Raw genomic sequence first — 27,974 nt, 5'->3', positions numbered from 1 at the left:
AAAAACAAAATCCAGAAAATCACACTGTATGATTTACAAATAATGAATTTTGCATTTTATTGCATGAAATAAGTAAAATTAAATTTGAAAAAATAGAAAAACAGAACCTAATATCTGGTACAGAACCCAACATTAAACATTAAGCCATAGGTCCCTCCAAAGATTTTCTATAGGGTTCAGGTCTGAATACTGGCTAGGCCACTCTAGAACCTTAAAATGCCTAAGGAGCCACTCCTTAGTTATCCTAGCTGTGTAGTTCAGGTTATTGTAATGTTGGAAGACCCATCCACGACCCTGTTTGATTGCTGTTACTGAGGGAGGAAGGTTGTTGGCTAAAATCTCACAATATATGAACCCGTCCAAGCTTCCTTCCATACAGTGCATTCGTCATGTCCCCTTTGTAGAAAAGTATGATGCTTTCACAAAATACATATGTTACTCATATTGTCCTGTTTTTTTTTTATTTTGTCTCTCACAATTAAAGTTTGAAATTGGCAGTGTATTAAATACTTTTGCCACAAGGAATTTTTTCCACAGTAAGTAAGTAAAGAACTGAACTCTGGCTTTAGGCGCACTGATCTAGAACATTCGTTTCAATGACTAATCTGGTTTCGTTTTTATGCTTCATGCTATCTTAATGTTTTATGCTTTTATCTTGTTTGTGAGACGTGTATCGCTGCGAGTAGGTCATACAGGACTTTGTAGCAAACTGCTACTATTAGGCAGTGACAATATGGTAATTTTACGAAACAGGGGAAGGTGTAAAGACATTAAAGAGCCAGTAAATATTACAAAAGGCCTGACGCCACGGGGACTGAACATGTCTCTGAAATTTGTAAGAAGCATAAATTCCTTTAGGGATGTACAAAGCAAGCAGGTAGTTTAGAGTGGAGAGGCACAGAATAGGACACCACTGCCTGCAGGATTGTGATTAAAAAGCATTTCCTATTTAGATGAGACGCCTCTGATTCTCTTGGGCTTTTGTTCCAAGTAAGCGTAACTCCAGGAGCATCTTACCTTCACTGTCCTTGAACTTCTTAATGGCCACGATTTCATTAGTCTCCTGTAATAAAAAGAGGAATTGTTGATTAGGGACGGAGCATGCTGCTCTGAGGGCCGTTACACCACACAATCACATTCCCCAGCAGCAGGTCGTAATGAAAAACAGACCCGTTATTGCATTTCATTAGCCCAGGCGCTTTGGTGCTGCAGCCTGCTAAACAAAGGCCTTCTCTCACAACAGCGGAAACAGGAAAACCACAAAATTAAATCATTTCTGTAGTTGTTATTAGAACATATATTTCTAAAGAGCAAACAAGGCTTTAGATAAAGACATGAAAAGTACTATCGGACTATAGGTTTTACTCAATGATACTATGGAGGACACCAGAGATACATTAGGCTAAATGTGAATAGCTCCAGTACTGTGTGAAGAATTAGAAGCAAGATCATCTTGAAATTTTAAGTCTGCATACAAGAGCCAGTTTTTAAAATTCAAGGAGTCTACTGATTTATACAATACTGTGAGTCCTGAGTGGTGCAGCCGTCTAACTGCCTGACCATCCAGAGATCATCAGACAGTTTGCTTCCCAGTGAGACCTTAACCCTCCATAGTCAGAATTCTGCTAGGTTGCTAAGATGTTGCAAGGTGGTTCCTGATGTGTTGCTATGGTATAGCTGTTGGTTGCTAAGGTGCTACTATGCAGGTATTCTACAGCAAATGATTGTTATGGTAAGTGACATGCCGATTGGTTTATTTTATGTTACAACCAAAACAAACCCATAATTAATTAAGAGAATTTGTGCATGCCTTTTGTGCAATTTAGACTACGCAAGGCATGATTTTCCTGTCCTTATGATAGCAAAGACACACTGACACGCCCCAAATCAAGTAGGCTCTGTACCTAGAAATTTTGAAGGTTTTTAATAATAATCAGTCAGGAACCCCTTAAAAACTTTAAAGCTGTCAAGAGGCCTAGAGATTTTTTCATGATTTTGTTTCTTTTAGATTTAATAGTATTATGGTGTATGTAAACTCTACTAGTGTGGCTTTGAGTGTCACACAAAAAGGGGTGTGATATCTAGGTGGACAGAGTCAAGCAAGCGCTCCCTAACAAGTTTAATAAACTCTTTACTGGCTGTTTATTTGAGAGCCCAACCAGGATCCAGTACGCTTTTAGAAATGGAAAACAGAGGCAGCAGGGAAGAGTCACTGTTAAATAGCTACATACAAGCTAATATATATGGTAATGTATTTTCCAAGCTTCATATCTTCACTATTTGTAGCAAAAGTAAAGATTTCCCCCATTCTTGACTGTTTGATATTTATGGTCTGAAGTGAAGGCCTAGTTCTAACAGCAATGGTCTGCCAGTACTAATAAGAACTGTGGTTTTGTGGTTAAACAGTAACAATATAAATCCAGTGAAAGATTCTGTAGTAGAGAATAAAGAATCATTAATGGGAACAGTCCAGTTCTCTGCGCTCTGTCTCTCTCTCTTTCTCGGCCTTCGCTGTCCTATTTTACTCATTCTTACGTCTTCCTGTCCCCCCTTCACACACCTCTGATCTACTTTCAGCCTCTCAGGAGGCAAAGACGGGGGGCAAAGAGGCGAAAAGAGAGAAGGGATGTGAGAACAGAAGCAGGGCATTACTCTCTGGTTTATGGTGAAAATGATGCTTGCTGAGGTACAGTATATGCTGAGCTGTGTATGTGGGTGTATGAAAAGCTAACAATGCATTTACTAAAGAAAAACAGCTACATTAATTACTCCCCCTCCCCTCTGGTGCAATAATAATGACAATATAAAATCTCTAAATTTATTTAAGGGGGTTGTCTCATGGAAACTGGAAAATGAAAATTTTTCAACTTTTAATGTCCATACAGTCCACCTTTTAAAAAGCCTATTTTAATACAGCCCATTTGAATTTGCTGTATTTGTCATGTCAAAAAAACAAAGTAATGCATCATAATGGCTTTGTTTATGTTCCGCTGATTTTATTGCACATAGTTTGTGCTGAGTTTTGTTCTCCATGGCAGCGCAGCTAAACTTTTCCCAGCAGTGTTTATTACGGTTAGCAGGAGAGACACTGTGTTAATCAGCTGTGTAGCCTGGGGTCTGTGTGTGCGGCTCGGGGGAACCAGTGTTCTGTCGAGTTATGCTACCCTTCGATATGTGCTTCTGTATGCCACTGCGTACGCGCCGAACAACATTCTTTTTTGTACGATTTCATGTTTTTAATGATAATTCCTTAAGTTTTTATTGGGAAAATTAAACAATCTGCTTAAATGTAAATAGCAGTTAAAGCAAAGAAAAAGTTAAAAAAATAACAATGAACTGTAAAACTATAAAAAAACAGTTTATAGTCACCTATATGACCATAAATTTTAACAGTAAAGAAAAAAAATGGATCACAGAAACCTATGCCACTTGTTCTTGAAAATGTTTTATGGGGTGGTCTGAACAAATACTGCCTGAAAGATCCAAATTATAATGTGGAAAAAAAGTTCATTAAAAACGATTTAATTTATGATTTGTTGTACTTTTTCACATCAAATAATGTATGTGAAAAACTTTTACTCAAACTTTTACTTAGAGTACATTTAAATTGAGTACTTTTTTACTTTTACTAGAGTAGAATTTTAGATGGGTACTTTTACTTTTACTTGAGTAGAACTTTAAAAAAGTAAAGGTTCTTTTACAATTTTTCAGCACTTTTTCCACCTCTGATGGCTACTGCCCTTGAACAGATCTTCACGGTGAGGTGGGCTTCCGCACAAATATGCTGACCCTCCTCTACTCTCGGCACACCCAGAAAGCTCATTTTGTTGAAGAACGGGATTTTATCCTTAAACAGGCGCCATGATTAGCATTATAAGAAATCCCATTAATACTGCTTTTAGTGTCTGGTCTCCTCAATAATACTTCTGACAAAATTGAATTTCCCAAAGTCACTTACTTGTTGTCCATAAAGCAATGGTTGTGTAACTCTTAATTAGTTATTGTCTACTCTGCCCATACAAGGCTACAACCGTATCTATATTTCATGTTAAGAATAAAGATCCTTTCCTATCTACATGGGGCTGAACAATACCGTATATGTCACACCTGGCACTGAAGACACATCTATTCCTGCTGCACCTGTGTCTACCAACAATCTCCTAGCTCTAGACTCTATTGCCCAGAATGCACCTCACACAGCATTCATTCACTCCCTCACATGACTTATCAAGAAACATCCTAGATTCCAATCACCTGAATATTGATTTTACCTGTTTTAAACACTATATATACCCCTGCACTTTACTCACTCCCTGCCAAGTATTTGATTGGTTCCATCCATGCATCATTACAAAGCATTTCTTTTGGCTGTGATTTGTTTATTGCTGTGCATGACCTTTTTGTATTTACACCTCCAATTTTGCCTTGCCCTCTGATACTGCCCTGCAGTGTGTTTACCTGGATGGTCTCACTCTTTCTTGGTATGTTTAGTGCCCTTCGTATTTGCCTTTTGATTTTGATCCTTGCCAGTATAGCATTTCAGCATTGCCATCACAATGTGGTAATGGGCAATGGTCATACTGCAGGATTTGCAATGTATGGTGTAATGTAAGGCCACTTAAATTAAATGCTATAACCTTTTTTAATATAATAAAATGATAATGCTTAAATAAAATTTGCTCTGTTCATATTTTTCATTACTTATCTACCAGAGACAGATTATATATACTCAATAGCATTTATTTTACTCTTATCTTGGATATACAGTGCATTACCAATATCATGACATGTTGGAACATTCTTCTGATGATTCTTACATTTATTAATATCGCAATATATATCAACAACCAAAAATATAGTAATATCAGTTTTTTATAAAAATAGGATTTTAAGGTCAAAATAAATGCAGTGGAATGGTAAATAAACATATAGAGAATATAGAGAAAACAGAGTATTCCTTTAAAGAGGGCTTCTGAAAGGGCATGGATTAAACCACATCTTCCCCAATATTCAGCTCACTCCAATACCCTTTGTGTGTGTGTGGTCCTGCTTTAACACTTCACTCTGTGTGTATGTGTGTGTGTATATGTGTGTGTGTGGATAGGCTTTATCACTAGTGATGCTGAGCCCCCAGGCTGTGCTCTAATTTGGGACTGGAGGCTGATTTCTCTCAGCAAACAGAAACAGGCCTGCTGCTGCTGCTGCTGCTGCACACATGAGCGTAGTTAACAAGCCTTATGTACTTATGCAACAGCCTTCTTTACTCCATAACCATAACAGGCATCCATAGCAAACCAGATGACGCACCATAAAAACACACTGAATCAGTCACAGCAGTCTTACTCTTTAGGCTCCAGGATTTGTCTTGAGTGATCTTAAAGCAATGGTTATGTGATTTTGTTAAAATACAGTAAATTACACTGTAAAATACACTGTAAAATACACTGTAAAGGCATACCGGTTCATACGGCATGTCGTACGGCAATTTAGGATTCTGACTGTCCAGAGTTTAACCTCACTCACAAGATATCACTGGTGTGTACATTCACAAGTAATTTCCTTAGGTAGCCATTCATAATCAATGTGCTGGCTAATGTCTTCTGTCAGTATACAGCATACAGTAATCTGTATTTTTAAATCATATATGTAATAGTAATGGTGTGATGTAGCTGGTATTTCAGTATAGATTTACATGCAGTATTAAAAAAACATTTGCACATGACAATGTCAAACCTTGAGGAGGCTGGACTAAAACAGAATAAGACAATGTAGGGTTCCACCTCTGTCAGCCAAGAACAGAAAGCTGAGGCTGCAGTGAGCATACACTCACCAAAACTAAAGAGTAGGGCGGTCTGTACCTTAATCTGATGAAGCTTAATTATTAGGATCATGCATACTGATGCTTATCAAAACAGAATCTGAATTACAGACAAATTCAGGATTTGTTGCAGCTGCAGCAAATATTTTACACCAGATATTTCTCACACCCAAAAATTAGTTCCCATCATAGTTCCATTTCAAGACTAAAGAAGCCAGCTTTGGACACTAAACATGTCTTGGTGAACATTGTCTATATTTAAGGCAAAGGCAGTGCAGAACTGTGGGAGAAATGTTGGTTTTATTGTTTTATTCAGGCCTGTTTTTCATCAAAAGTGCTATAAATTGTTCAGTAACTGTATGTAATCCCACTCAGTTTAAGGGGTTAATGGAGAATGATTACGACTTCATTGATGCAGTGTTTAGAATTTCTGCCAAATCAAGCACATCGACCCACTAACAGCAGTATCACACAATATTGCTCCTGCAGTGACCCTGGATTGATCTGTGTAGAGACCGGGTACAAACGATTTAGGGCCCTATATTACACTGCGCAATGACGCTCATTAATATCTTACACCCCCAACAGTAAATTTTCATGTCCTGCTCCTGCATCATTTATATGATGCACTTGTGAATATATGTATGCAGATCTGTGTGTTGAAGTAAATTTATGCCGTTCTGGCGTATCTTGGCAATGGAAAGCAAAAGTGTGCCACTGACCAAATAAACCTATACAGTCAGTCTTTGCGAGTGTACTTGAGGATACTTTCAAATTTCTTGATTTTTTTCTTCTTTACTTAGTTAATTACTTCTTTCCATAATATGGATTCGAACATTACTCAAATATTCACTATTCACTGTATACCTGTAACTCTTCCTCTTCACCACTTTACAACTGATGCTTTCAAACACATTAAGAGACAAGAAATTCAAGTAATTCACTCTTGATGAGTTCAGCACAGCTGTTAACTTAAAGCCATTTCATGTGACTCTACCACTCTATAAAACTGACTGAGAAAATCCAGCCAAGATGTGTAAAGCTGTTATCTAAGAAAGAGGTTTTACTTCAACCTAAAATATAATCTTAAATATAAAACATATTCCAGTTGGTTTAACAGTTCTTTGTTTACTTAGTTTGATTGATTATTAGTATAGTCTAAAATGCAGAAAATGTAAAAATAATGAAAAAAAAACCCCACTAAATTTAAGGTGTGTCCAAACTTTTGACAGGTACTGTATATTCTGTATATGCATTACTGTTTTTCACTCAATTTTACACCCTAATTTGATGTGACAATAAACCTGAGTTGATCTGATTAGAATCAGGTGCAGCACATCATCAGCTGCAGATGATTAGAACATCATTAGAGAGAGTTTTGTTATTTATGTCACCCGACAGGTGATTATAAAGCTGTAGCTCAGCAGTAGGTCTGGAAGTCACGTTGAGGGGAATGACTGTGTGGTCCAGATTCTAACCCTGTCCATCAGAATAGCTCTGTCTTACTGGGCAGTCTGCCCTTGGTGGACCTTACTGAAGTCTCCAGAGAGAACAGAAGGTCCTGTCCCATCCAATCAGACATCAACTCGCCTTCATGTCATTAAGACTGAACTCCTGTCCGCAGTCGAGCGGCATCCATCAGACATTGTGTATGAGATCTGACAGTCTTCAAAGAAATAGGCCACTCGTGACCACTCCATTTGTCCGGACATCAGATATCGCTCTTGTGTGAAAAAGCACTGGATTCTGTAAATGATGGCTGCTAGGTGTCTCCTTTACCCCCCACATCTGAGCTACAGCGCACACGAGCTATGGATTGATCGGCCTGTCACATCTCACACCTTCCTTGATTGCTCATGTTTGGAAAAAAAGCTCAGTGCTCAGGGGGCTAGCACAGTTCACTCCAGGCACACTGACTTTTAAGAAACTTTAAGGGCTTTTCAGAATTTCCCAAAAATCTACATCTAGATAAGAACATTGACATGCCACATGTGATGGGACAGGAAGAGAATGCTGACTGATCTGCAGAATGTGATTTCTACAAAAGTTATTTATCTGTCTGCACAGACATTTATAGATCAGGAACATTATTAAACCCTTTGCACTGCCCTTTAGGTTCTACAAATCACTTCTCAGTTTTATGGTTAGTGGTCAAAGGAACTCTTAATGCTTAAGCATACAATATATATATATACATATATACATATATATATATATATATACCAGGAGTGCAATTAAGTTATCCAAAAGCAGTGTGTAAGACCAGTGGAGGAGAACTTGCCAAGATGCATGAAAACTGGGATTAAAAACCATGGTTATTCATAAATATAAATTTCTGAACTCTTAAAACTTTATGAATATAAACTTGTTTTCTTTGCACTATTTGAGGTGCAAAAGCTCTCCATCTTTTTTGTTATTTCAGCTATTTCTTATGTTCTGCAAATAAATGACAATATTTATATTTGGAATTTGGGAGAAATGTTGTCCGAAGTTTACAGAATAAAACAACTTACCAATGTTCAATTTACCCAAAAATATACCTAAAAATAGAAGAATCAGAGTGGTCTCTTAATTTAGTCCAGAGCTGTACATATGTATATAACCATATACAATTTTATGCTCCCAAAATTCCAGGAACAGTTTAGGGATGGCTACTTCCTTTTTCCAATTTGACCAGGCACCAGTGTACAAGGTCTATAAAGATATAGATGAGTGAATTTGGTGTGGAAGAACTTGTCTGAGGTTCATGGTAGTTCAGTTACTGTACTAAATCTGAATAAATTTGGAGATATGAATAAACCACAAACAAAATTGAGATGATCTCTATGCTGTAGTAAAGTGGCTCAGACAGCAGCTCAAAAATAATACCCAGATACCCATACCTCTCTCTCTCTCAGTTTCTATCCCCTGTTTGTCTGTCCTCCTTTTCTCTCTTCTTTCTGTCACATTGCCTATCCAGCAGCAGAGCCGCCTCTGTCCGGTTGGAGATTAGGGACAGTGGCTGATTCAGAGCCAGAGGAGGCTGATTCCTCTCAATCACACCTGAATAGGATTGCGTTCTTGAAAGGCCGCCTCGCTCGGGCGTTTTTGATCAGGTGCGAGTGCCACTTCAAAAAGGTCCTGGTGAAAGCGGATACCTGAGGTGTGTGTGTTGTTTTTTATACAAAGCTTTGCCCTGTGACACAGACAGCAATGCACAGCCTCTGATCCACACTCTGCAGGAGGCTTTCAGCACAGAGGACTGGAGGAGTAAGGGGAGACTGGATGAGAACTGAAATATTCTCACACATTTTTTCCCAATTTTATATCTTTAATATGGTTAAGATGCAGGAATAAAGGAGGTGCAGGTGCACAATACATCATAGTGGTTGGATAAAGTATAAAGAGAGTTTTTTCAATAGGAGTGTAATAAAATATCAATAAATCAAATTAATGTGGGATTTTGTTTTTCAAAAGTCTCAATATTGATTTGTGCACCATATTTTTAACCATTTGGTGCATTTCCATAAAAAAGTAGGTTCTGGAAAATGCAAGGTTTGTTCCTCTGTTGATGACGTTTTCTGTGATTTGTCATAGCTGGGAAGAATGTAGATATAGCACGCACAAATGCAGATAAAAACGTACTTTATTAATAGTATCAGGCAAAGGGATGGTCAAACAGAAAATGGTCAACAATGGCAAACAGCAGTAACAAAGATATATCATACCAGGGTTCATAAACAGTTCAGAGGTCATACACGACAAGGCAAAATTAAAGGGCAGGCAGGAATAAAGGTCATTAAAACAAAACAGGTTTAAACAAGATAAACACAGGCAATAGGATAATAGGACAATAGATCATCAATACCCAGGAATGAATGAGGCCTCATTCAGACGAAGCAGGGGAACTTCTTACACATTACAATCCGCCATGTTCACTACACTCCCAAAACGCTGTGAGCTGCGACGTGCAGCTGCTCACCGATGGGGCCCCCGAGCTTTCATGAAGTCCTTCAAGGATGGAGTGAAGGAAGTGAGTGATCACGTGGATCCTGTTCACATGGGTTGAGCCCACACTAGCAAGGGGCTGTGTGCACGCTATGCACGGGACTCGCCCATATAAGCATGAGTATTCGAACTTGTAATGGGTTGGGGAGCAGTAGCTCTCCAGCCCAGAAGGTTGTAGGAACCAAGTGCAGAGCAGCAGATCTCAAAGCAGGTAAACCCAAGAAAAAGGGGAAAATAATAATAATAATAATAATAATAATAATAAGAATTAATATATAATCGTGAATATATATATATATTAATATTATATAATAAGATTTTATATATATATATATATATATATATATATATACAATTATTATTATTATTAAACCCCGCTCCACGCGGGGATCGAACTCAGGCTGTCGCGGTCGCAGCCCAGTGCTCTAACCGCTGCACCAGCGAGCGGATTGGGATGCAGCCGCTTTAATCGCCTTTTAAAGAGCCTCCACCGAAAGGGGCGGAGCCACGAAAACGGGCGGAGAGTAAAAACGGGTGGAAAACAAAAACCTCACGCCTAGCGTGAGTGAAAGAGAAGGGGAGAATGTAAACAAGACTCGCCGCGGAAGCTAACGGCTACCTCTTATGGAGCGAGGTAAAAACAAAAGAGCTTCCAAACTAAACAAAGAAGAGAATTGGGGTGCTTTTGGATTAAAGGCTGTTCCACCACAGAGGGGAGGAACAGCGGGAGAGAGTGTAGGTGAGCAAAACCGCGTGCTTCGCGGCTGCTACACACACACACACACACACACACACACACAGGAGAGAGCACACAGCTCTATCTCTAGCAGACTCGAGAGAGAGGAAAGGGACAGAGGAAGATACTTTTGCGGGAGAGGCACGCCAGCGATGCTGATCAATGCTCTCTCCAAAGGGACAGCGGGAAAAGAAAGAGAAAAGAGCCGAGGCTCACTCGAAAAACCGGCATAGATTCGCTCTGAGAAGCGTCAAAGATCCAGCGCCGAGTGGCTGGTTGGCGCTGCTTATAAGCTGTTGAAAGCAGGTGTTGATAATTAGCCAACTAACCCTCGGCACTGGCCTGGCGCGCCCTCCAATGCCCTGGAGGACGCCTCAATCGGGCACCAGCCCTTACAGAACTCCTATGACTATGACTTATTCGGTCGCTACATCCTGCTGCCCATGTGGAGCACGCTCAAATCCTTACAACCAAGCTGAGTAAAAAAGTTTCCTCTATGCAATTTGTCATGCATTCTTTATTCCAGCACCTCACCTTGGTGTTATTTCCCACAAGGAGAAGCTGTATGGGAGAGTGATGTGCTTTTGCTTTTGCAGACCTCAGGCGACTCAGTTTGTGGCGTGCTTGCAGAAATGGCTTCTTTCGCATCACTCTCCCATACAGCTTCTCCTTGTGCAAAGTGCGCTGTATTGTTGACCAATGCACAGTGACAAGATGATGCTGCAGCTCTTTGGAGGTGGTCTGTGGATTGTCCTTGACTGTTCTCACCATTCTTCTTCTCTGCCTTTCTGATCTTTTTCTTGGCCTGCCACTTCTGGGCTTAACAAGAACTGTCCCTGTGGTCTTCCATCTCCTTACTATGTTCCTCACAGTGGAAACTGACAGGTTAAATCTCTGAGACAACTTTTTGTATCCTTCCCCTGAACAACTATGTTGAACAATATTTGTTTTTAGATCATTTGAGAGTTGTTTTGATGAGCCCATGATGCCACTCTTCAGAGAAGATTCAAATAGGAGAACAACTTGCAATTGGCCACCTTAAATACCTTTTCTCATGATTGGATACACCTGGCTATGAAGTTCAAAGCTCAATGAGGTTACCAAACCAATTTTGTGCTTCAGTAAGTCAGTAAAAAGTAGTTAGGAGTATTCAAATCAATAAAATGATAAGGGTGCCCATACTGTTGCATACTTTTGGTTTAATGCATATTGCACATTTTCTGTTAGTACAATAAACCTCATTTCAATCCTGAAATATTACTGTGTCCATCAGTTATTAGATATATCAAACTGAAATGGCTGTTGCAAACACCCAAATATTTAGAACTAAAAATGATTAAGATTAATAGTGTGCCCAAAATTTTCATATGACTGTATTATACCATATATATATATTATTATACCATGTATATATAAGTAATTATGCTACAATATACTATACTTAATTCCGACCCTGCAGTGTGATTGGCTGAGAGGGGTTCTATGAGTGCCATTATCAGCTGGTAATGCACTGTAAACGAAGCTCTCCACATATTACTTCGCCACAAACAGCACAACTACAAACAGAGCAGCTATGGAACTATTTTTAACTCAAGGAGTGTTTATAACCAAACAGACCATATTTTTCGTCCTCTTTAACTCAAAATCTGTCACTAAACAGCGATAATGGAACTGTGGTATATTCGCAATAATACACTCGAGGTTCGTGCTATAACATCTAATATTGGCACTGCTGTGCTGTGTGTAAGTCAGCACAGCAGTGCCAATATTACACATTATAGCACAAACCTCACGTGTATTATTGCTTTATTATATTTTTCATTTCTTACGTTGATTAATTTATTTACATTTAAATATTCACTATAAAAACTTGTCTTAAGAAAGAGTGAGTTTAATCACAGTTATTCACAGAATATTGTAGTCATTAATCTGATTACATGTTTTAATTGATTGACACCACTCATTTAAATATAAAAGTCCAATATTTAAGGTTTGTACAAGTTATACTGATACTTTTTCAGCACTGATTGATTTATTAAATGGATATGTAATGTTGCAAGTACTACGATGAGCTACACCATTTTCAAAGAATGCCTATGCATGTGTCATACAGTCTGTATGTAGATAGCCTTTCTTATTAATTCATTTTCTACAGGAACTACAGGAAAAAAAGTGGTCAAAATCTATAATTCATTGTTTATGAAACAGTCAGTAATTGTGAGCAGTTTATATAAAGAAACATACACATAAAGAAAATGTAGAGGATATTTGCCAAAACAGATTAGGTGGGTAAAAATAGCATCTATCTGTTTGTGTCTGCGGGTCCTGTGTATCTTCACAGTCACTAGTGGGGTGGGATCCTAGCAGGCGAAGGTTCAGCAGGTTGTGGGTTGAAGTGAGCAGGTAATATCTTTCACTGGGAGAAGCAGAGCTGGGGTGGATGCATCAGTGGCTGTGTGTAGAATCGAGCAGGAAAAATACACTGATATGCCAAAAGTCAAGGGATAGCAGTATGTGAACTGATCGTGAGGTTTTACTTCTTGGAGCAGCTTGGAAACGCCCATATCTGTATAAGTTGTGAGGTGATATCTTGTGAGTGAGGTTCAACATTGTTCAACCAATGTGCTCAAGGCAAAGAGAATTACTGAGTGAGCTGGAGTGAGGCCTGATAGTGGGTGCCAGATGAGTCTAAAAGTTGTGCAGACATTTTTAACATACCTTGAACCTCTGTGTCACGTGTACACAGACAATTTGTCATAACAGGCATTACCACGCACAGTAGACAGCGCAGTGGGTGGTAATGATTGTGAGCGGCAGTATCTGGCAAAAATTTTCCATATGAACAGATAATTACTAAGTGACCCAGTACATACATATCCTACACTTTATTTAGCTTCGATGGGACATGGCAAAACCAAAAAGGAACCAGTTCCTTTTCCTTTATATGTGGCACGTCAGTGTAGATCTGAGGGCATTCCAGATACAAATGCAGTTTCGCTGTCTTTTTTTTTAAATACACGTGTGGACAACACGTGTGGACAACACGTGTGGACAACACGTAGTTATGAGAGTTTTCCATTTGGACTCCTGTTGCGGTTCCACAGTTAGTTTCCTCAAAGTCAGACAAGTGCAGGAGACACACCTGCCTGTGGGATGGGCGCGGGCTGGGTGAATTATTTGTCCTGTCTGGAGCAGGGAAATGGGGACAAGCGCACAGTTGGAGGGGTGGACAGGGTGAATTCAAGCATGCAACTGTTCTATCCATAACCCTAAAATAACACAGGCTTATCTGGGGACCGCATTAGTCTCTCTCTCACTTTTTCTCTTTTTTCTCTCTCTCTCTCCTGATCACTTTATCAGACCTCATCTCACTGAATACCAGTACGTAGCACACATAAAATAACTCACTTGCTCACATGTCTCCTCCCTTTCATTCTAGTTCTTTATCTATCTATCTATCTATCTATCTATCTATCTATCTATCTATCTATCTATCTATCTATCTATCTATCTATCTATCTATCTATCTATCTATCTATCTATCTATCTATCTATCTATCTATCTAAAACCCACAATGGTCACAGAAATAACTCTTATCTAAAAAAAAATATTGTAGGCCGCAGGAGGAAGATATAGAAGGATTATAGAAATGGCGTTCCCAATGGTGTTCCCAAGCTGCCCAGAAAAACCTCTAAAGAGATTAAAGGTCAACTTCAAGCTCAAGAAACATCAGTGTCAGATTGCACCATCCATCGTTGTTTGAGTCAAAGTGGACTTAAGGGTAGACGACCAAAGCTACATTGTTAAAAACAAAACATAAAAAAGCCTAAATGAATGGACTGGAAAAAGACTGGAATTTGCCATGTTGACAAGCCACAAAGCTTCTGGGAGAATGTCCTACGGACAGATGAAACCAAAATGGAACTTTTTGCGAAGGTGAATGTTTACAGATGAAAAAACTAAGCATATCAAGAAAAGAACACTATCCCGACTGTGAAACATGGAGGAGGCTCTGTTAGGGCTGCAGGACACTGGAAAAGTTTTACATTACAAATGTTCTTTTTTGGTGATATATATTGCAATATTAAACAAAGCAGATCCCATGATGTCACCAGCCCCGCCCCCCCTCTTGACTGATAAAGAGCCGAGTCAGCGTAGAGCACTCAAAACCCAAGGAAAACAGCAAAACAACAGTATTGGCCCTTTAATCAGGCATTCACATGGCTTTTTAAAAGGTAAATAAGAGCATTCTTCTGGGATTAAAAGTGTGAATTCAGATGTAACTGAAAATATCTATGCAAAACTGTGCAGGACTGAGGTTCACAGATTTTAATGTGTTTACAAGCACGTGCGAATACAAACACTTTTCCACACACACGCACACACACACACACACACACACGCACGCACACACGCACGCACACGCACACACGCACGCACTCACAAGTGTCCCACTCAACATGACCCATTTTACTCTGAGCCATGCAAAAGCCTCTCTTTCTCTCTCTCTTTCTCGTCCCACTTTTTCATCATTAGGGAGGAAGACGCTCCCTGCTCCTGCTGAAATAGGGCAAGAGGCTATTTCAAACACCTCTAAGTGGCGAAACACACAGACAGATACTCCACAACCTGAGCACTGATCAGCTGCTGCCTTTTAAACTACTTTATTTACAAATATATCGATTTTTAAAGAGGATGGAAATCGCAAACTATCATCATCAGCTATGTGAGTGGAGTCTCTCTATAGTTCACATTAACTGGTTTGTAGAATGTTGATAGATGGGAAGGATACATCAGTTGAGGCCTTCAAATCACTCCCAATGTCAATTGCACTTCTTGGCTGTATATGAAGGGTCTCTTCAGTTTGGAACAGTCTTCTATGACCTTCTAGGCACCTGAGATGCAGTCTACACTTTGGAACGCAGCTTTTAAGGAGCAAAGTGAAACGGTCCGTCCTTTGCACTAGCAGTGAAACCCTTGTTCTTTAAATACATTATTAATTATAAAATGTAATGGCACAGTACATTCTACACCATGCATTTTTTTTGTTCCTGTACATTACATTGGACTTTACATGCATAACAAGGTTGATTATTATTACATGAGCTAAGGGGGAAGCTCCAAAAGAACTTTCTTACATTGGAAAAAGTGGTGCTTTGTACATAATTAATATATGTCAAGTGGGTGCACATAAATAATATATGTTACATCAGCACAATCCTGGCAAAAAAGCAAACTTTAGGTCAGCAACCATGTAACATTTTATTTGAGTGTGACCACTACAGCAGAAGATTAAAAAAAGCATATTTTTGTCCAACAACAGAGCTCTTTTATATGAGCAAGAATAAAGACCAGTCTCAGTCTTCAAAATATTAGCAAATACAGTGTCAACCATTTTCTAGCCTAAAGCTTATTAATCAAAAAAGAAATAGAAAGAAAAGTGAGAAACTTAAATGTACTAAGCTACTTATACAGAAGTGGTGTGTAATACATGTGTCATCATCTCAGCAAGGAGTTGTAGAGCTTTCCAAATGGCTTCTTCCATAATCCATTCCATACAGCTCAAATATTCTCATGCAGTTCCTACAGATTCTGCAGTAAGGGTTGGAGTGTTAATAGGGCATCCAATATAATCCAGCACATTTTTAATAGTGATAAGGTCGGACAAGGCAGCTGATAAAAGTATACCATGTGTGCTTTTAAGGAAAGCTCTTGAGACAGTAGCAGTGTGAGGATAAGCATTGTCCTGTAGAAAAAGTGCACCAGAGTGTGTGTTCAAAAAAGGTTGGGCCGCAAAACTGTACCCCACACCATGTCACCAGGTCTTCTTTACTGTAACAGACCATTGTAGTTGTAGTCGAGTTACTAGGCATCGAGAAAGCTAATCATAGTATTAGTGATCATACAGTGAGGTGTTATTGAGCCCTTGGTTGCTTTAACAGACTTTATGCATGACGTTCTTTGCAGTTGTTTTTTTTTTTTTTTTTTTAAGCCTGATAGTAGCATAAAATGACCAATGTGCTCTAATAAGCTGTTAGCCGGACAGCTAATGTAAGTGAAGTTAAAGCTCCTGGAATTGGTAGTATTTGTACCACTAGTTTTCGTTCAATTTCATACTGTATTTCACAAATTACGAGTTTGACATCTATTCTCTAGATTGTGCAGGTCTTCTGAGATGCATCTGCTCCCCTCACTCAGCCCAGGTGAAAGCTATAATCTGTTAACATGAACACTGAAAATGAGAGCAAGTCATTCCGTGCAGTGCATGCCACACAGAGGTTGTATATTAGTGTGAAACTGGTCTCAGAGCAGCAGCAGAGGGCAGCCACAACACACAACGGATGCGTCCAGCAAGAAGAAACCCAGGCAGCGCTGGGCCACAGGGACCACACATGACATAATGTGCTATTTGAATGTGGTTTAGGGTGCTGTGAAGTGCATTCCGCCGAGCTGTTTCCCTGAGGAAAAAGACAACAATGAAGCAAAAGCAGAGATCTGAACCTGGTTTGACATTCTGGTTCTGTTTGTTGGCCTTTAATTCAAACAGAAAGCCTATCAAAACAAACTGGCTTGCTTTTCATAATTAAACGTTGGCTGACTTAACACAATGCACAGCTGAGCGTTTTATCATGCCATGCCTGTAGCTGTGAAGTGAAGTGGGCATCCTGGGACACTGAATAAACTACATAAATGCCTGCACAACGTTAAAACAGATAAACAATACTTTTTTCTTCTGTATCTGAAGATTTTTTTGCAGTATCAGTGGGGCTTTGCACTACCTGAGTTTCATTGGACATTTAACAGGAAAAAAGTTTATTTTTTTTTTTGTATACAAACTTTTCCAGAGCTGGCAAAATACAATGTTAACCTGGTAAATCTAATTTAACTAGAGAATACGTCATTTAAATTACCTCAATGTACTGAAAGAAAATACTTACTTATTTGCTAAATGTATGCACTGACATATTTGTATTATCATGAGAAGTTTACACAATGTTTGCCATGAAAAAAAGCCACAATTTCTGGGCCAAAACCACAACTAAGGATAAATACTTTATCATGTACAACACTGATATCCTAAACTGATCACTGACAATGACTTCTAAATGTATATTGTAATGTAATGTTTTACATTATTTTCCAGAAACTAAAGACATATTCAATACAGGTAAGCACATTTTAATGCTTTTTCTAAATTACAAAATGTACACACAGTACATATTCCCATGTGTCCAATACACACTCACTTTTCCAAGACAAGTTATGTCACCCCTGGGAGAAGTGTTTCATATTCCTGTGGCTGCTGACCAGCTCTTTTTGTTCTGGTAAAATGCTTACATTCTCAAAAGCACAGGTGCAAAAAAAATGTCTCTTTATGCAATTCCATAGAAGAGCTGTTTCTATATCAGGTGTGTAAGTGTGATGACCCACCACATTATGTAAATATTCTAAAAAGAATCCATATCTTGGTATAGAGTATAGGTATAAATGGAGGAGGCTGATTCCCCCTCAGATGTTTATAATCCATGTCTTTTTTTTCCAGGTTTTCATGTGGATGGAGGTAATGGAAGTTGGCTCCAGTGAAAAATCAGCAGAAAATAACTCTTAAAGCAAGAACCTAAAAAAGAAGGCTCAAGCCAACCAAAAAATGTTATTATTGATTGTTGCAGCTACGTTCTCAAGGCCAGAGGAGGCTAAATAGAGAAATCCAGTAATGGCTGAGCAGTATGTGTTATTAGCTGGTCTAGATGCTGTTACCTACACGCTCTTGGTTTGGCCTACCACCTGCATCCGTCCATAAAGCATTGTACTGAAGCTGCGAGTGACGGTGGCTGCCGCGTGTATAAATAGCCCTTCAGTAAAAGGTTAGATTCATGACGGAACACGTTGAAAGACGGGGTGACCTAGATATTAGTACAAAAGTGGCAAACCACTTTGCTTTGAAGGCCAATTTGGAGTAATAGGCCAGCCTGTTTATTCCGTTTTTTCTTGTGCAAAGCAAGCGAACAGGCTGGAGCTTAGGAAAATTTGGACCACAGCCACAAATTTGTTACATAAAACATTAATTCTTAGCCATTTAAATTCAAATTAAATTCACGAATAAGTCTGAAAAACATGCAGATGCTGAAAAAATACCAGTACGTCTTCATCCTCAATACCTCACTTGATTAGGTGCTACAAAGTCAGTGGAAGTCAACATCGCAGTGAAATTAACTAACAGAATATCCTCATTTATCTTTCAGTCTAAACACAATGGAGTTGTGATTGCTGATGTACTCACTTGCATCCTCTGGATCCTTTTTTAGCATTCTCTACCTTTTCTGCACTTTAGAGATTGTGATTGTGCTGTTTCAGCACTCAGAGGCACACAATGCTGACAGAAAATCAAACAAAATGGATTACAGCTCACGTTTTTTAAATGCCAGCCAACAGTGAACGAGAGCACACTTTAATTATAACAAAACTTTATAAGATTATGACAAAAGCCGAACAGAAGCCACGTCTGCTATTTACTCCCAACAAAACAAATACCAACCCACTTTCTGAATTAATATAAATATACAGTACAGGCCCAAAGTTTGGACACACCTTTTCTTTTTCAATGCGTTTTCTTTATTTTTATGAATATGTACATATGTAGATTTCACTGAAGTTATTAAAACTATGAATGAACACATGTGGTCTGTACTGTTTCTCTCTTTCAAACACACCATTCCCATGATCAAAAAAGACGGTTTAATGCAACATAACAGCACAATATGCTGTGTTTGAGCGTGTGGCGCGTTCCGAGATGCCTCCTGGCACTTTTGTGAGAGGGCTTTAAATATTTACAACACAGTCAACAGAACAGAAAACTGTAGCACTGTCTGCTAGTGTGGAAATGAGCTAACAATCCAAACACTTCACACCGATGCCTGCACTACTGTCTACACTGGAAACATAAACATAATGTTGTTATACTAAAGTCATCTAAACTATAAAAAAAACATGGAATTATTTAGTAAACGAAAAACAAATGTTCAACCAGAATATGTTTTAGAATTTAGACTCTTGCTTAGCCGACTGCTAATCCAGCTGTTTAAGCTCAGGGATAAGATAATTAGACTACCATCTTGCCGTGTGAACTCAAGATATTCATGTTTTTGTTTTTCCAGCGCAAACTGGATGTCAGACACGTAGTCTGCCTGATCGCTACATTGAGCGTGGGCTTATTTATAACAGTAATATGTTGATTAATAAAACAGAGCAATGAGTGTAGAAATTAACATAACATTAATAATGTTCTCAATCTTTATTTTCCTTATTCAGAACCTAACTTCTGCCACCCCCTGTATATACAGTGGAGAAAACCAGGGTTCAGAAATCTGATACAGCAGTTAGACAAAAAGTAGGACATGCCTGGCAGAAATTATTTCATGTTTAGACAATTTTGTTGTTGTATTTTTCTTCTTCCAAGTATCGTTTTGGTATGGAGAATCATGATACTATAGTTGGTATCAAAGTCAAAATAATGAGCTTCATGAGGTAGAATCACTTGGAATGGCTTTTAGTTAACAGCTGTGCTGAACTTGTAAAGAGCTCATTACTTGAATTACCCCCTTATTCTTGACCATTATGATGAAAGGAAGACCAATAGTTTCCTCTGTTGCACAGGATAAGTTCATCAGAGTTACCAGCCTCAGAAACCTCAGAAAGCTGCCCAGATAAGAGCACCTAAATGCTTCACAGAGTGTTTAGTTTTGTTAACACTTTTTGAATACTACATGATTCCTTATTCCTTATGTGTTCCTTCATAGTCTGTGTGCACATTTACAATCTGATTAATACAGTTTTCTGATTATCAAGAAGCCATGTAAACAGCATACTCTGGGTTCTTACATTAGAGTAAAATAAAAAAAATCTGATTAACAAATCTAATAAAAAGAGGTGGATTTTAGCTCAGTAATCAGATTTCTCAGTGCATGTTTACTCTTAACAAATTCTCTAAAGTATTTCTCAGTCTGCGCATGTGTGAAAAATGTGTTTAAACAATCTTTATTTTCTACCTCATAGCATGTTTAAATCCTTACAAGATAACTACCGTTTTCTATTCTAAGCCATCATAATAACAAACAAGGCATTTTAAACCAACAACAAGGATGGCATGCTTGGACATGCCAGGTAACGAGACTGAGACACTAACTAACAGGTGCTGATGGGGTTCCCATCAAAGCAACAGACTCAGTAATGTGAAAATGAATAGAGATTTCATCCAAATAACTGGAGTGCCTCAAGGACTCTATTAGCAGAGATAGTACATGTGCCTAAGCCTTAACAGAGAATCATCAGAATTGCAGACAGCTGAATATGAATTTTAAGCAGAGCGTTGTTAAAAAGGACCAGTTGCATCATGCTTCAACTTCATAGAAAAGACCCTGAGTTAACAGAATACTGAAATGTCATGTTTACAAAACAAACTGACTTGTCACTGTTTCATGTAGACTTGAGTAACATTTCTCTCAGGAAGGCCTTAACTGACCAAACAATGTCCAAAATCATCAGAGTCTAGGTTCAGTCCAGGCCTTTTTCTTCTATATACCTGCCCCCATGTATGAACAGCAGTGGCTATACATAGCAGCATTGTGATAGCAAGCTTTTTGTGTTGCTGTGTTCTGAGTACCATGCTGGAAATTGTGTTTTTAAGGACTCAGACCTGTCGCAGAAAAATGATTGAGTTTCTAAGGAATAGTTTACCTGCTGCTGTTCAAACTGCTAAAACACGTCTGCTTTGACCAGTGTGAGATCAAACAAAGAGCAGAACAAACAAAAATGCCTTGATTTTCTCAATCAAGATTTTGGACCTAACTTTGAATGTTTTAAACTATTGTGTGTATGTTAATGTACAACTGAGGTTTTTGCAGCCCATGTCCTTTTCAAATGAGTTCAGCTTTACATGGGGAGGTGAAGCAAATGTAATATTACCACAGGACACAGTAAGATTGCAGGGCTTTAGCAATCTGATTCCCACCTATGTTGAAAGGCGGGACATTTTCCTTAAATCTGTTCTAAGCATTAGAAAAACTCCCAGTCATATTTAAATCAACAAGTGGTCTCCATATAACATGCTTATTACCATTTATACTGCATGCAAATTTGTCCTCCCGAAAACAGCTTTGATCTCGTCCCGTACTCTATTTTAGTGTCCCCAGAACAGTGGGACGATGTTAGTCTGGAGCCTTTGATTGATTAGAACAGTAAGTAGTTTTAGAACAGTAACTGGATTAACCTTAACCTATCTTTATTTTTTTTTGTGTGTGTTTATTCAGTTGTATAGACTTATAAAACATTTTAAAAAGGACTGTAAGATTCACGCCTTGGTAAAATCCCCTCAAAACTGTAACAGGCCTGGAATAATCCAAAGCCTGGAATTTGAGGACAACTGTTTGTTGTGTAATCTGACTGCAAAGGAAGTCGTCCAAAGAAATGTTAACTTATGCTCTAAAAGCATTTAAAATACATCAAACCTGACAAGAAAGTGAAGTCATTTGCTGTGGGAAAAAATAATAAGCTGCTAATTGGGTAAACAAGACAGGTTGGGATGTCTATTCATTTAACTGATGAGTTAAGACAAGTAGGAAAACACTGCCAGATAAGACCAGGATGAGTGACATCATGACATTTTTGACAGACACAATTATCACATCTTAAACGCTGTGCTCTTGAACTTAAGGTTCTGCACAGAAAACGTTACCTTGCTGTAGATGCTCTTTAAGCTGACATTTTCTTTTATACATGCTGTAAAACACAGGATTTAGACAGTGTAGTAAGTCCAGATTCTATTCTTATTCATTACATATATGTCAGTAATATGGTTTTAAAAATGTAATATCATGGTATAGACACTATGTGATTAGCACAGGCTTGCTGCAAAAGATTGCTGCAGTATATATGTAGTCTAAAAACATGACTAAGGTCTAGGCTGAACTGTACTGAGCTAGATTGAACAGCAGTTGAGTTTAAAAGTTTTAAAGGTTTTAAACTTTTAAAAGTTTAAATTAGTTTGTTTTTACATGTGCATATTTTTTTAGTGTTTTTCCTAGTGATTAAGGCTGGGATAAAAGCTAATGTTAAACAGTCTGTAAAGACTTAAGTGTAGTGTGGTTGTGTTGTAGACATTTTAACAGCAGCACAACTGTTGTATTTCATAGCTTATTTTTGTTATTTTACAACATTAAAATATTGCCACACTTGCATCTTTGTAAAGAACACAAGCAAGCTAATATGCACTATGTTGTATTTTATCCTCTTTAGTAACAGATGTTGTAAAGTATCAGATAATTGTCATATATATTGAGCACAGCAGAATCACAGTATTGTGACCATTCATCATTACATTTTCAGACAATGTATAAAAGTATTTTTGCATGACAGTGTTTAAATTGTGCTTGGTTTCTAGCGGTTGCAACATGTGCTCATAAATGTATGTTCTACGTTAACTTTAAACCCATTTTAATGGAATACCTTACATTTTTATATTTTAGTGTAAAAAAAACTCCAACTTAACAAATGTTTGAATGACTATTTCACTCTTGATCCTGATATTGTAGTTCCTAACTCTGCCTTTCCCCTTCCTGTCACTACACATGCTTCTCTCCAGAACTACAATCCACAACATGTATCTGACAATATCATGTGTTTGGACTCACCAATCACATCACTTTCTCACGCTCATTATCCCCAGAGTCCTAGTATTGTTTTCACCTGTTAGTCTTTTGTCTTGCGTTCTGGTTCTGATGAATCAGTTTATTCTCTTTCTGGTTTTGATCATCGCCTGTACAGCGACTACGCTCTCGTTTTTTGTTCCTAGAATTGAAGCGTCACATACTTTTTACCGTAAGCTTATGACTTTAGTCTGTTTATTGTTATAAAGCACTTTTAAGTTGATTGAACAAAAAGCCTTACTATGTTGATTCAGCAAGAAAACATCTAGCAATTTTTTACAATTAACAATTTAACATTTTGTCATTTTTTTGTTACGTCAACCTTTTTACTGTGTGTTGCTCTGATACAGACATTTGCTGCTGCTGTCAAGCGTAGATGTGTTAAAAAAAAAGCTGACCATGATGATCTTTTAAATAAGACTAAAACATGTGTTGCATGTTCTGTGTGGCGTAGTGTCATTAGCACTAGTTTTTATGATTTGGGTCATGTTTATTTTGTGTTTGTTGGAATATTGTAGCTTTGTTTCAGATTAGGCAACAAATATTTGCCATGTTTATTTCTTAAAATCAAAAATGACCCTTTTTTTTTATAAAAAATAGATAAACAAAGTGCACATACCAGCTTATTTACATTAGTGTTTTTCCTCTGATTCTCTAATTGCTCATATTAAAATATATACAAATGATTGAGGCCTTGTCCATGTATTGTACTAGTAATGGATATAGTAATTATCATGACAGGCCTACTGGCTTCTTTTGTAAGTTTTAAGTTTTGAGTTTTCGAGTTTTCTGTTCTTTTTTTTTATTAAAGTATGATTGTCGGTTGGTAATCGACAGTATGATAAGATACAGCAGACGTTAAATAAATTAGAACATGCTGTTAGCATTCCTTTAACAGGACTGACTCAGGGCAAGAGTTGGGATCAGCAGAGTTACTTTGAGATGTTCTGACCTCTTTTCTCTCCACAGCTGTGACTGTGTGAGCACACCAAGATAGAAACACAGATGCACTGCTGGTAATAAGAGGATGCTTTGGTGAGTAAAGGAAGTGGAATCAATTCCAGTCTAGACAGCTCTCATCCCAGTGCAGACAGCACCTCTTTACTCCAGCAGCTCTCAGTCTCTGTCCTCTGACTGTTTAGAGTGGAGATGAACAATTTCCTACATTTTTTTACATTAAACACCCCTGTAATCACTTGCAGACTTAAGGGAGGGCAATGTGCAACAGGGGATACTGCTGCTCTGGTTCCCCCATGGTTAAAAAGTATCCCTACAGTCCCAGTTGGGAGCTCTTTTGTGGGGGGAAAAAGTGATCCCAAGTGCCCATTAGCCTGCTCCCCTGATGAGTGCAGTCCTAGAAACAGTCTCTGTGACTGTACGGAGCTCATTGATAACTGGATGCATCTTAATCTTCTCCAGCTAAACAGGGACAAAACAGAAGCCTAGAAGATCAGTGCTTATCTCAGTGTAAAGGGTAGTGCTGTGCAATATGTCGATAAATAGCGTGGGGACGATAGAAAAGTTTCTAACGTGCTACTTACCTTCAATGGAGGCACATTGTTCTTTTGAAAAAAAAAAACTACTGCATCTACCTCATCTGTTTTCATTTGCGCATTAATTTTGAATAGACTAGCGTACTGTAACAGCCTCCTCACCGTCCTCCCTTATTCTGAATGCTGCTAACCAGGACAAATAGGCGGGAACACGTAACCCAAGTGCTCAGGTCATCACACTGGTTTCCAATCAGCTGAAGAATAGTTTAAAATACTGCTTCACACTGTGAGACCAAAATAGTCAATATGGTCAAGACCAAAAAGTACTAAAAAAAGGCCTGTTCATGTGCATCATCAATGGACTTATTTCTGCATGAATTTATTAAGTTTGACCTTGCACCAGTAATGACGAGGAACTTGATTTGAATGAGGTAGTGATTCACACATATTGATTTTTGTGTATTTGTTCCTATTCTGTCTGAATTTCATTTTAAACTCTCCTGCATTAACCATCTGAACATTTTCTCCAGTACTTCTACATCTGGGCCCCAAATCAACAAAACACACAATGTGAAATTAAACAACCTGGCACTTTTTGTAACCTGTCAATATCAGAAAACATAAATCATGGAAGACTGTGGTTTTGATTGGATTTGAATGCATGACCTCATGTCTCTTGTGAAGCTGGAAGATTGACAGGTGCACCACTCAGGCCTCAGTGGTTTGTTAAAAAACCCGTGTGGTCACTCTGATAGAGCTGCAGAAATCTTTAGCTCAGGTGGGAGAGTCTGTCCACAGGACAACTATAAGTTGTGCTCTCCACAAATCTGGCCTTTATGGAAGAGTGGAAAGAAAAAAAACATTGTTGAAAAAAAAGACATTCGGTGGTATGAAAAGGTTTAATTTTCAAGATATTCATTTATAAATCATTGGTTGTTTGGATCAGCAATTTCAGTTAAATATATTATATAGCAGATGAACACAGTGATATTTGAGAAGTGAAATGAAGTTTAGAGGATTTACAGTGTGCAGTGTGCAATAATTCTTTAAACAAAACTAGGCAGGTAAATACATTACCTTTGTCGTTTTATTGATTTGAATAAATTTAGCACTAATTATTGAAACACACAATTTGTTTGGTAAGATCATTGACCCTTGACCTACATACACAAGTGAATCCATCATGGATTGGCATCATGGTTCAGGGGAAGGATACAAAAAGGTCAGAGATTTTAGCTGTCAGTTTCCACTGTGAGGAACAGAGGAAATGGAAGAGTACAGGCACAGTTCTAGTGACCCGAAGTGATAAAAATGTTCAAGAATCAGTAAGAAAGTTGAAGCTGTGCTGGGGCTGGATACTTCAACAAGACAACGACCCTAAACACTAAACACTAAACACTGCTCAAAATCTACTAAAGCATTCATGCAGAGGAACAAGTACAGCGTTCTGTAATGATCATCTCAGTCCCCAGACCTGAATATTATTAAAATCTGTGGTGTTCCCCTTCAATTAAGTGGTACTTTGTGTTGGTCTACCACCTAAAATCTCAACAAAATAGATTTAAGTTTGTGGTTGTAAGGTAAAAAAAACTATAACGTTTAAGGGGTATGAATACTTATGAATACCCACAATGTGATACGGCCTCGGTCAGGAGTGTCGAGTGTCGGCTGAGGCAGCCTTTAAAGGTGCCCAGCTGAGCTAATCAGTCCTATTCGGCTCAGCTGGACAAATGTAAAGGCTGCCTCAGCCGACACTCGAGAGAGGACTTGACAGACTAGGAGGGCTGAGAGAACCAGGATTGTCTCATGTTCTAGTCAAAAGACACTAAAATCTCACAAAGCATGCTTAAGTTTGTTTCGGGTGTGGTGGAGGGCACTTAAACAAAAAAAATGATGTCTTGAATTCACTTGATACCTGTGTTTGCCTATCTCTTTATAACTTCTAAACTACCAGGCCTCAGTGGCCACACCCCATCCCCAGGAGCCAACCACATTCAATTTACCTTTAATCCAGTTAGTCTTGGTTTCACACTGCAGTTTAGGGATCAGAATCAAGAACTCTCGACATCACCTATGTGAGCTAACCAAACCAGAAAAGTGTTTTCACACTGCAGACAAATGAGACCATGGCTCAGCTCATTTAAACCATGACCACCTCGTTTGGTCTGACCAAATTTTGGTCCTTTGGTTCAGACTAGGGCTGGACCCAAATATTGGGGTATTCGGATATTCGTTTGTTGAGTAGGTATTCGGTTTTTAATTTTGGTATTCGAATATTCGTTTTTTTTTTCTTTCCAGAGCTCCACCTCACTCCAACATCACACTTCCGTTCAGGTTAATGGCGGTATAAAAAAAGGCAAAACACAGAGAAGCTCAGCTGTTCGGAAGGATTTCAAATACCAAATGTGTGATATTGTACTCAGAGATTAAATAAAGGTTGATTGATATTCAATTAGCATATCATGGTGGCACATTAAGCTTGAGGAACCATCTAAATGCGGTAAGTATTATTTCTTGACGATGTAAAAAAACAAGATTATTCCTGCTAGCAAACTTATCTTAAATAGTGTCTGCCATGTACTGCCATGATGAAGCTGCTTCTGTCTGACATTAACAGTAATGTTATACATGATAAACACTTGCAGGCACTTCGAAACTGATATATATAATAAAATGTAAGGGGTAATGTGGCAACAGTAGGGGCTAAATCAGTTACAAAAAGCCTAGCTTACAAGAATGAATGTCCTCTAATCTAATATAATTTAACATGGTTTAAGAATTTAAAATAATTTCTAAACAAACAAACTATTTTATATTGAGCTTGTAAGTGCAAAAGTGCAAAAACACAAAATCAGTAGTACGGCTATATGCACTGCACAATCATTAAACCAAAATAGACCAAGAACAGTAACATAATTTACAATGACTTTACTCTACTCTAACATAATTTACAATGTTTAAAAATATATAAAACTTTCTGAACAAACGTTTGTTTTGTTTTCATGTTTTTGTTTCTTGTTTTTAAGCAAATAGTGTACGCAGCGGAGAAGCCGTGGTGTGGGCCAACAGAAATTCCGGGGTGAAAACTAAAAAAAATCTGGGGTGAAAACACATCACTCCTGTCACAGACCATTTTCTTAAGGGGTTAAGGGGGCCGTGAGTTGCATTTTTTCGTACTTTAATTCGTTTTTAATCCGGCTTTGTTTTTATGAATATTCAAATATTCGCTACCAAATCA

At 38.3% G+C, this 27,974-nt stretch overlaps 1 protein-coding gene across 3 annotated transcripts in view; it reads right to left on the bottom strand.

Annotated features, from left to right (window-relative positions):
* Window positions 1-27,974, bottom strand: part of LOC103029134 (cyclin-dependent kinase-like 5) — a 145,844-nt gene that overhangs the window by 56,088 nt on the left and 61,782 nt on the right. For all 3 annotated transcript variants that reach the window (XM_049486404.1, XM_049486406.1, XM_049486405.1), the window contains exon 4: window positions 1,018-1,063. In XM_049486404.1, coding sequence (XP_049342361.1) covers window positions 1,018-1,063 — 46 coding nt within the window. The remainder of the gene's footprint in view (window positions 1-1,017; window positions 1,064-27,974) is intronic.

Source organism: Astyanax mexicanus, chromosome 13, assembly GCF_023375975.1.
Source record: "Astyanax mexicanus isolate ESR-SI-001 chromosome 13, AstMex3_surface, whole genome shotgun sequence".
NCBI classification, from domain to species: Eukaryota; Metazoa; Chordata; class Actinopteri; order Characiformes; family Acestrorhamphidae; genus Astyanax; species Astyanax mexicanus.
Note: the sequence above shows the minus strand (reverse complement) of the source record. Positions and strands in the feature narration are given on the sequence as shown.